General features: G+C 38.8%; 1 protein-coding gene across 1 annotated transcript; it reads left to right on the plus strand.

The window, feature by feature from the left end:
- The first annotated feature begins 1283 nt into the window (after positions 1-1283).
- Positions 1284-7571, plus strand: LOC115114716 (carbonic anhydrase 4-like). The gene is made up of 9 exons (XM_029643189.2): positions 1284-1363; positions 3460-3526; positions 3618-3644; positions 3819-3989; positions 4133-4281; positions 4901-4996; positions 5110-5188; positions 5350-5513; positions 6282-7571. Exons 2-9 carry the CDS (start codon positions 3460-3462, stop codon positions 6471-6473), a joined length of 945 nt encoding a protein of 314 aa, XP_029499049.1. The 5' UTR covers positions 1284-1363; the 3' UTR covers positions 6474-7571.
- The last annotated feature ends 3046 nt before the right edge of the window (positions 7572-10617 follow it).

Here is a 10617-nt window from a genome sequence, read left to right on the forward strand (position 1 = left end):
GAATTTTACCAACAGTATCATCCTCACTCATTCATCTTATACAACAATTAGATGTAAACCCCATATCTGCGGCTATTATATAAACAGCTTTATGGTAATGTGGCCGCACCATCTCCCATGAGCATCACCAAAATGTAACAAACGGACCAGTTCGTGGCTCGATTCTTCACCAATCTTTTATACCTTCCCCTGGAACATTAATGTTGTTCGGACCTCAAGTTCTGTGAGGTAGAAGAAATTCCTTTGTTCTCAATGAAAATTCACTCTGTCGTTATACTGTATGGCCATGAGGAGATCCTCTCCTCAGGAATTTACGACCTCTCCCTGACCACAGCAGTCTGGTTGTAGGAGCAGAGTGCTCGCTGTACCCAAAGAGGGCAACGTCATGACAGTAGGATGGTCATCTGAATCAGGGTTCGTTTGGCAGCTGGGATGAAAGAGGAACGATTACGATAGAGGAAACCAGGTCTAGATGTAACTTTAGCCTGCAACTTTGATATGTGCTGAGAGAAGGACAGTGTACCGTCTAGCCATACTCCCAAGTACATGTATGAGGTGACTATCTCAAGCTCTTAACCCTCAGAGGTAGTAATTACACCTATGGGAAGATGGCCATTCTTCTTACCAAACCACATGACACAGTTTTGGAGGTGTTCAGAACAAGGTTAAGGGTAGAGAAAGCTTGTTGGACACTAAGAAAGCTTTGTTGTAGAGCATTTAACACATAAACAGAGTTTGAATTTTAGTAAGGTCAGGAAGGCTGGAAAGGAAGAAGGAGGAACGTTTCTTTTGGAGCAGGACCATTTTTCTTCTGAGAAGAGCAAACATCCTTCTATTCAAAAGGGAGTCAAGGAGTGTGAAGAGATTCCCCCAATCTACATGTTCATCTATGCAGTTTGTTTCTATGTCAGGTTGCAAATAAAGTGCCATTTTGTCTGAAGCTGTTGTATAGTTTAAAACACTATGATGAACTGTAGACCAAATAGCCTACTGTTGAATCATGTCACTTGATTTAGGTTGACTGGTTGTGCTGCTATGAGGACTAGTCTGAAGCCAAGATTTTGGAGTTTGCTAAAGCTGACTGTTTCATTTTTCTAAAGGTCGAAGTTAATCTTTCATTATTGTCATTGCCACAGGTACTGCATAACGTTCCCGGCAAAGCTCACCTAACCTTCTGCTTTCCAAATGGGCGTTATTTTTACAGTATTACACAATTTTGAACACACAACTTGAAACCCACCGGCTGAGTTACAAAAGGAGGTGTGTTCATTATTTCTAGTTGAGGTGTGCCACTGAATATAAAGAGGAAGGATGGGAGGCTGAGCGCACAGGACTGAGAGGTGAAGACAGGTGTGGCTTTAAGGTAAGATGATTCTGGCATTAATGCTAACATACATATACATTTATGGAATAATATGCCATGCTTTTAAGATATGGTATGTTTGAAGTGGCACACATCTCATTGACTAGGCTGTTTCACTGCATTTATGCCAAATCATGTGATGGGAAGTCAGTGACTATTCATTTTTTTTGTTTTAATTTTTATTTATTTTAATTTTATTTTACCTTTATTTAACTAGGCAAGTCAGTTAAGAACAAATTCTTATTTTCAATGACAGCCTAGGAACAGTGGGATAACTGCCTGTTCAGGGGCAGAACAACAGATTTGTACCTTGTCAGCTCGGGGGTTTGAACTTGCAACCTTCCGGTTACTAGTCCAATGCTCTACCCTGCCGCCTCATGCTTCCTAGTAATTTACCAAGGGATGAATTGCAAAGAGTGTGAGATTGGGGTATTGGAAATACATTGTTTATGGACGTTTAAAATTATTTTCCGGACGTTGAAAATACATATTGTTTTGGAAATAGTTTCTATGGCCAAATTTCATCCATACATAATCACTTATATATACATGTCAACAAAGAAAGCATTATGTGCATGTTCAAAAGTAACATTTCCAAATAATATAGGATTTCAGTGTGGAATAAAAGATTGCAGTAGGCCTATGGAATATTTCAAATTGCTCAAATCTGTCACTTGCCCAAAAGCATCAGAACTGGCAGTGGTCATGTGCAAAGTTCTGAAGAACAAACAGAACACTTCAACAACGGTTACAGAAACGTTTTTACAAATGAGTGTTGGCACTCGGGGGACTGGTTAGGCCAGGGGGACTGGTTAGGTCAGGAGAAGAAATTGGTGAACAGGTGAACAAAACTAATAAGGTTTGGCAGAAGGAAAGACACAGAGTTGGTTAGTCTCACTGTTGTTGACTTTTAATTGATTCAGAGTGTGCTGGAATGAAAATCTGAGAACAAACAATAATAAATCAAATGCCATAATGCATAAATCAAATCATAAAGATATAGTCGCTATTCAATAATGGCAAACAATCAGAATTCATCAAGGTAGTTTCAACATGACATCATTTATTCTAACTCATGTCATAACTCAGACCAGAAATAATTATTTCTAATTAACAGAATTCATTAAAAAATAAAAGAGATAGGAAACGGAGTAATCAGCTCGATACTTTACCCGCCAACATAACAAAGGAAACTGTGCTCCGGGAGCCGTATATACATTTACAAACAATCGTGAGTCAACTCAAAACAATCACCCGCATCAGTGAAAACTGTCAAACAAAAATACATGTCTATTTACTCATGTTTGCTTCTTGGATGCACACAAAGTAAACAAAAAGGATTCAGTGTTGCTGGAGAACCTGACAGATGTCCAACAACAGATAAAGGAGGAGTTTTAATGCCAGCCTTTCCCAAAAGACATTTTGGTCACGTTCCCCTGCTTAGATGTTGCATGCATTAACCAATGGCTGCGTGCCATGTCAAAGACTGTCATCGACTGACAGATTGCTATAACATATGATGTGGTTATTTGGTATGTAAAAATCCTATCTGGGTCAAATTAAGATCTGCAGCCAGGACACCGGGGTTAACACCCCTACTCACTAGGACTGTGATATTGTATGTGGTTGTTGATCTCCCTTAGTTGATTGCACCAACTGTAAGTCACTTTGGATAAGGGTCTTCTAAATGACCAATATATAACAATGAACATGTTCAAAGCACACTGGGTATTATACTAATGACCTCCGCCGCCAAACAAGACCAAATTTGGTCGTCTGGACCAAATCTGAACCAATCATAGATGTCCATGTTAAAAAGTTTGGATAGCACAGTACAGTAGAGCATAGTAGACGACAGTAGTGTCCAAACTTGTGAAATATCAATGCCTATATTTGGGTCAAATCAAGGCCAGTACGGATTCGACCAAATCGGAACCAATCATAGACGTCTATGTTTGTGGACGTTGTGAATGAAGAGAATTAAGACCAGGGTGGACTGACCAAATTTCAACCACTTTTCTAAGTGCATGGATGTCTTGTGTTGGTCGGTGCTTTAGTGGTCTCTCCATTCATAATTGCATTTGTCTCGCTTTCAGATGAATCAACTTGTGGTTATCGTTGCGACACTCTTTGTCCCCACTACATACGGTGCTGCAGGCGGTTGTAAGTGATTATTCTATTATTTTGTTGGACTGTGACTCTTCTATCAATGTTGTGACTCTGCATAACTTTTTCCCTTCTTCAATTGTAACAGTGTGGTGTTACCATGATCCTAGTTGTGGTAAGTATTGATTTTACCCACTGATTACAGTGTAATTTCTACTCACAAATTGAAGTGATTGCGATAGCAGTTAGCAGTGGATAATAGACTAGAGAATTGATTTATTAGCATATTATATGACCCTTATAAAACGATGGTATATTGAAACCATTGTATGATTGATTCCATGTTAAGATGACACCACCTGGTCCACCATTGCCAGTGAACATTGCAACGGATCCCGTCAGTCTCCCATCAACATCGCCTCTGCATCAGCAGTGGGCGATGAAACCCTGACTGCCTTCAACTTCACCAAATACGGAGACAACTCTACAATGAAGAATATCAAGAACACTGGCAAAACTGGTGAGGAGAATGGATGGATGCCTTGCTTTCTCAATCCATACACACAAAGTCCCACTTGAGGATAATGTATGAACCAAACCAGGAACCCTTATGTGCAAAATGTAACCAATTCCTCTCTTTTGTTCCTCCTCTCTTTCTTTCAGTCAAAGTGGAACTGACAAGTGGCGTCCAGGTTACAGGTGGGGCCCTGTCTGAGGCCTATGACAGCCTGCAGTTTCACCTCCACTGGGGGAATGGTACCTCAGTACCTGGGTCGGAGCACACAGTGGATGGAACCCGCTACCCCATGGAGGTATGGGAAGGTTCAACACAACATTACTGCGTTCTGATTCTATACCTTTCTCCATTAGTGTCCCCTCTTCCACCCCCCCCATACAAGGATTGGTGCAAGCATGCCTGGAGGGAGTTTCCACCATATTCCAAGCACTAATCCATTCCTATTAAATTAATGTGTGGAAGTGTATTAGTACACTTTGGGAGAAGGGTTGAGAATCTGAATTTAGCCTATGTATCATTGGGTGATACTTCTCATACTAATGCACATATACCATACTACAATGGACCAATGTCAAGGTCTTCATTTAGCCTTAGTCCAGTCTGAATTATTCCTCCAGCCAAACTGCATCTCTGCCACTTGGTTTACTAGAAAGCTGACATATGCGGAGATGTAACCTTTCTCATATTCATAGATGGTGTAATAATCCGACTGTTGTACTGAGCTCATGAGGCATTTATAAGTTCTATTCCTTAATAATCAGGGGGCATATATATGTCATTAATTTAAATGACCCTTAAACAGCTGTATATATAGCAGATTGTAGTCTACCTTTTTAAATGTATCATTACAGTGTTTGAATTTCCCAATGGATTCAGATAACTTTTTAGATCAACTGTTATGCTTCACCTTTCAGTTGCACATAGTAAATGCAAAGTCTTCACACAACGGTAACACGACCACGGCCGTTGCAGACAGCACGGGACTCGCTGCTCTTGGCTTCTTCATAGAGGTGAGAGGATGCTTTAACTTTCTTAGAAATGGCATTCATTTGTCCACAGTAGATTAGGCATTTCAATGTTTTATTGCTGTTTTTTACGTCTAAAGTCTTTGTTTTTCAAACAGGCCATGCCGGGTAATGCAACTGGTTCACCAGCAGCCTGGAATACTCTGACATCCTACTTGGCCAACATCACACTAAAGGGTGAGAGGAGAAATTTGACTGGTTCTGACTACTTCCTCAAAATAAAGTTTGGAAGAGGATTTGGCATTAGTTTTCTCTTTGAATTCAAAATGAGTAATTTTCTTGTTCAATTTCAGTAGCATATGATTTTATATAGGTTTTTTCTTTCTCTCTTCCTCAAGATGATATTGTGAACATTACTCGTGCTATTTCATTGGATGAGCTCCTGGAAGGGGTGGACCGTACCAAATACTACCGTTACCTTGGCTCCCTGACTACTCCAAATTGCAACGAGGCTGTGGTTTGGACCGTGTTCAAGGACCCTATCAAAGTCAGCCAGGACTTGGTGAGTTTGTGCAACAATTTCACCAGAGAGTGAACACCATTTCTACTTACCAGAAAATAAAAATAGCTCCGACAAGAAACATGGACTGTATTCAATTATCTTTAAGTGCAGGATCCACCTTTATTTATTCTGCTTATGAAACATTATAAAAATAATGATTCAAAAATATTACCAAACATGATCTTTCATCTGGGGTGGTCCAACAAAAGAGATTGTGACGTATTAATTGTCTCTTCAAGAAGTCATGAACATAAAGATCCCACATCTTAATTTGAGCCAGTTTCAAACAGCAGGAAATAGACCTGCAGCAAAAGGAAATGTGTATTGTTATGTGGATTATAATTAAAGGACTTTTTTATAGGGGTTGCTACATTTTTTGTTAGGGCAAATCAAGTCGGATAATTTAACGTGGCGATTACAAACTTTAGAAGCTTTAAAAAAAACTGTGATACTCTAAAAGTTATCATTTCATGCTGTGCAGGAAAATTCATGCAACAGGATGTACGGCATATGAACACACATTTCATACATTTCTTATTTTTAACCGAAATGCAATGACATGCCTTAAAGTTGTTGTTTTTGTGATATATTTATGTATTTACTTGGAGAGCAGTTATCTCAAAGTTTAGTTGATTTCACGTTACTTGGCAGCTCAACTGAAAGTAGATGTTGAGCTGACGTTTGTGCCCAGTGGATAAAGCCATTGGACCAGCTTGATGTCACACTCATGTCTATGATCCCAGTAATTAATCAACCTTTTCCCCTCAGATTGATCTCTTCAGTACAACATTGCACATTGACCACAACTCCACCTCTGCCTTGATGACCAATGTCTTCAGGAGCATCCAGCCGTTCAATGACTGGGTGGTGACGACCCAGAGCCGTCCAGCTTCGGGAGCCTCCACAATGTGCTCCTCTCTGGGCCTCATGGCCCTGGCCTGGATGCTGCTGAGGGTTTAGTGATGGCGAAATACTCCTTACCTGAAGTGCATTGCCATATCTCCATGAACCCTCAATCTACCAACATATTTTCCTTATATCGATTACCAACAAGGGTCATCTTGACCCCAAGAAGAAACTTTTGGAATAAGCAACAATCATAGCGAAATGTGCCCAGTGGATAAAGCCATTATTTATTTTCGAAACATAATTATTTAGAAATGTAATGAATGTTATCTGATATAAAATAACCTAAGCAAACTGTTTTTTTTTCAAAAAGAAAACAATGTTTTTCCTGTATATAATGGGCAGCTTGAGTACAATCAACCTTAGTACAAACATCATATTTATCATCATTTGATTAAAGTATCACTTAGTTTTCAGAATTTTGCAGTAAATATTAATGTTGTCATATGAATATTGTAAAAATGACTGCCATTTAAAAAGGTTGTTCAATTCACTTTTAAAAGAGACATTGACACAAAATATGACTTAGTGTTCTTTTTTTCCTAACTCCACATGAGCATCGCTGCTGGTGAAACAATGGGAGTGGTAGGGGCTATTGGCAACATGCTTCAAAATACATGACACAATCCTTTAAGTCACTTCCGATCAAAACGGTATAGCACCTACAATGTTTTAAGTTGCACATATATAATACTGAGGAAGAAAGGAATTCAGGTATTCATTTAACATTTTCAGTAGAATAAAAACATCTCTGAGAATACACACCAATAGAAACTGTGTACATTCCGAGTATAGCTGGTTTCTGTATTACAGTTCCTCCAAGTACTCAGACCACCGACAGACTTTAATGACTTGGTTTGATTGCAACTAAGCACACATCCAAGGTAGTATTGATTTTGATGGGGATTTTTTATTGTTATGCTAATTCAATTTCTAAGGGCCTTTGGAGAAATAGCATCCACACATGCGGCTTCATCTCGATGTACTTTTCAATTTTAGGCTTTTCAAATATATTCCCTTCTCCTTTCTCTTGTTTATAATATGGCTATATTCCCAATAATATTCCTTTATACAATGAAGCTTTTACATGTATATTTCTGTCTTTATAATAATAGTAATAATAAACATGTAGAATGCATTTCCCATGCTCAATACCCATGTGAAGCTTGTTTCTTGCTTCTGTGCGCAAGTTTTTTGATGGCTGCAGTTTGAGATGATTTATTCCCTATTATTTATGGAAAGAAGCAGATACTGGCCTTCATTATTTATGGAAAGAAGCAGATACTGGCCTTCATTATTTATGGAAAGAAGCAGATACTGGCCTTCATTATTTATGGAAAGAAGCAGATACTGGCCTTCATTATTTATGGAAAGAATAGATACTGGCCTTCATTATTTATGGAAAGAATAGATACTGGCCTTCATTATTTATGATTTTTTTTTCAGATGTTTTTTTAGCTTAATTCAATTGATTCATATTAAGGTGTTTCTATTCCAAGAAAAAACGAAAATACATTTGACAGCCTATGTAATGGCTAACTAAAACATCTATTAATACATTTGAAGTCCCTCAAAATGGAAACTATATATCCTGATGTTATATAGTAGAATATAAACTAGAGATAGGCTATTGTAGGTGTGGTAGGCTAAATCATTACAACTGAATAGACCTAATTAAAACAAAAGTGATAAAGGAAACAAAACACGCTAGGCAGAGCATGTCCAGAGCTTGTGGCTGAGCAGTACCAGAGCAAAATTACAGTGGGAGAGAAGGCCAACCACATTATTTTTACGCTCCGCTGTCCTCTCCAAACTCAACCACTTACATGCTCTTCATTCAAAAGCAGCCTTGCTTTAGGCTATAAAGGAAGTGTCAATTAATAATCATATAAATGGATGGAATCCGTGAATGAATGGCTGCAGCAACTACTAAACGGTCTGACAAGCTGCATGACAAATGATGCCTCATTCTACAAAAGAACAGTTCAGTCGTTCCAACGAGACACAATAATATCTCTTTTGAAATATGTAGTAAGTCATTCAAACAAGATACTAAGCTGTGAGACCATAAGTTGTTTGAAAAACTTAAATGTTTGTTCATGTCATCCAACAAATGTAAACGCCTGGAGTTGGTAAATGGCATTGGCACTTGGATTGGAACCCCACCTAAGGTCATGCCTTTGGTCATGCACACCTGCATTGGGATTTGCATCGAAAGAAAGTTATCTTCCAGCAAAACAATGAAATGAACCCCAAAGAAATGATTAATAGACCACAAAATAAACATTTTTCTGTGGCCATCTCAATCTCTGGACTTAAACCCCATTGAAAACCTGTGGTTTGAATTATAGGTGGCAAACCATGAGCACAGACGAATGATATCAGGAATCTTGAAAGAGTCTGTACGGAGGAATGGTCTAAGATCCCAATGTGTTCTCCAATCTCATGAAACAATTTAGAAAAAGGCTCAGTGACAGTATTATCCTCGCAAGGTGAGGTATTGAAAACACTGGTGCCAATAATTTACCCCTATCTGAGAAAAAGTATTTATTGTTAAAATCCTCTCTGAGCAATTGTATTAGTATAACATTATTTTTGCATACACTATAGTTCAGTAATTGTGTTATTTATTTTATAGTCTTTTTTCTTCAACATTATCAAGAGTGACAATTTCAGACCTGACTGACCAGGGGAGCCGCAATCTGTTACAGCCTGTGACATGGCAGACCAATCAGGATTCATCTCTCGACATATCCAACCCCTCCATAAGCTCAGCCAATCATGGCTAGCCTGGAAGGATCCCGTATTTCTTCCTATATACATACGCTGGCTCAGTGCCTTGGCTAAACTATTTCAAATTTTTATTCATATTTACAGATCACATATGAGTTTGTAATTATAGGCAAATGAAAAATAACAATAATAATCTTTTGGAACTAGGGTCAAACGCCTAGAATCCTGTAACCAATCACAAATTGGCAAATTTTCAGGTGCTGCATTAAAATGAAAATGAATTTTCAATCAAAGATCTGCGTTCAAATTCACAGTGAAGTGTACACCTTGCTTTTCAACACAAGTAAGCTATGAGTATTCATCTGAGGTGACCCATCTATCTCCTGCCTTTATCTACATGCCAATCAATGACATTAGTATTTTATCTGGTCCTTGATCTCCTGAGCGTCATCTGTCTTTGTGGTCACGAGTCTCCCTCATGTGTACTGTACTCCACCAGCATACTTTTCAGTGGAACACGCGCACAACAGAGATTCATGGCTCGCACAGGTGTCTGTGCACGTGTTCTCTCACTGGGCACACAGTGGCGGTCGGTGCCATTTAAGATGAGGGAGGACAAAAATGTTTTCATGTGCATGGCCTTAGTTCTGTTACAGCAGATTGGAATATAAATTACAGTTATCCATTCACCCAGCTCAATGTAACATCGATAGGTTCAGGTATGTATATCCCTGTTTAGGTCCATTTGCTTCAGATTAAGAAAGGTTTTTCAACAGATACGGTGAATGAATACACCCCTGATTACACACAAACACAGAATTAACAGCCACATATAAACGCATGATCACTTTGCTTGTTGTATATACACTGAACAAGAATATCAATGAAACATGCAAAAATGTCAATGATTTTACTGTGTTACAGTTCATACAAATATAAACAAATGCATTTAGGCCCAAATCTATGGATTTCACATGATGAGTAGGTATAAAGCCACGGATGGGCCTAGGAGGGCACAGGCCCATCCATTAGGGAGCCAGGCCCAGCCAATCAGAATGTATGTCTGTAATTAAAGGTTTTGAGGCCGGTTGGACGTACAGCTAAATTCTCTGATACAATGTTGGAGGACATTTACATTAGCGAAATGAACATTACATTCTCTAGCAATAGCTTTGGTGGACATTCCTGCAGTCTGCACGCCAATTGCAAACTCCATCAATACTTGAGGAATTTGTGGCATGTCGTTGTGTGACAAACCTCACATTTTAGAGTGGCCTTTTATTGTTCCCAGCACAAGGTGTCTAATGATCAGGCTGTTTAATCAGCTTCTTGAAATGCCACACCTGTCAGGTTGATGGATTATCTTGGCAAAGGAGAAATGCTCACTAACAGGGATGTAAACAGATTTTTGAAAGAACATTTCCTCAATCTTTTATTTCAGCTCATGAACAATGGGACAAACACT

The sequence above is a fragment of the Oncorhynchus nerka genome, linkage group LG9b (genome assembly GCF_034236695.1).
Source record: "Oncorhynchus nerka isolate Pitt River linkage group LG9b, Oner_Uvic_2.0, whole genome shotgun sequence".
NCBI classification, from domain to species: domain Eukaryota; kingdom Metazoa; phylum Chordata; class Actinopteri; order Salmoniformes; family Salmonidae; genus Oncorhynchus; species Oncorhynchus nerka.

Bases quoted from the DNA above. Each gene is read 5' to 3' on its own strand.
- LOC115114716 (XM_029643189.2), top strand. From the start codon at position 3,460: ATGAATCAACTTGTGGTTATCGTTGCGACACTCTTTGTCCCCACTACA. The intron at 3,527-3,617 runs GTAAGTGATTAT...CAATTGTAACAG, and splicing joins ATACGGTGCTGCAGGCGGTT to TGTGGTGTTACCATGATCCT. The intron at 3,990-4,132 runs GTGAGGAGAATG...TCTTTCTTTCAG, and splicing joins CAAGAACACTGGCAAAACTG to TCAAAGTGGAACTGACAAGT.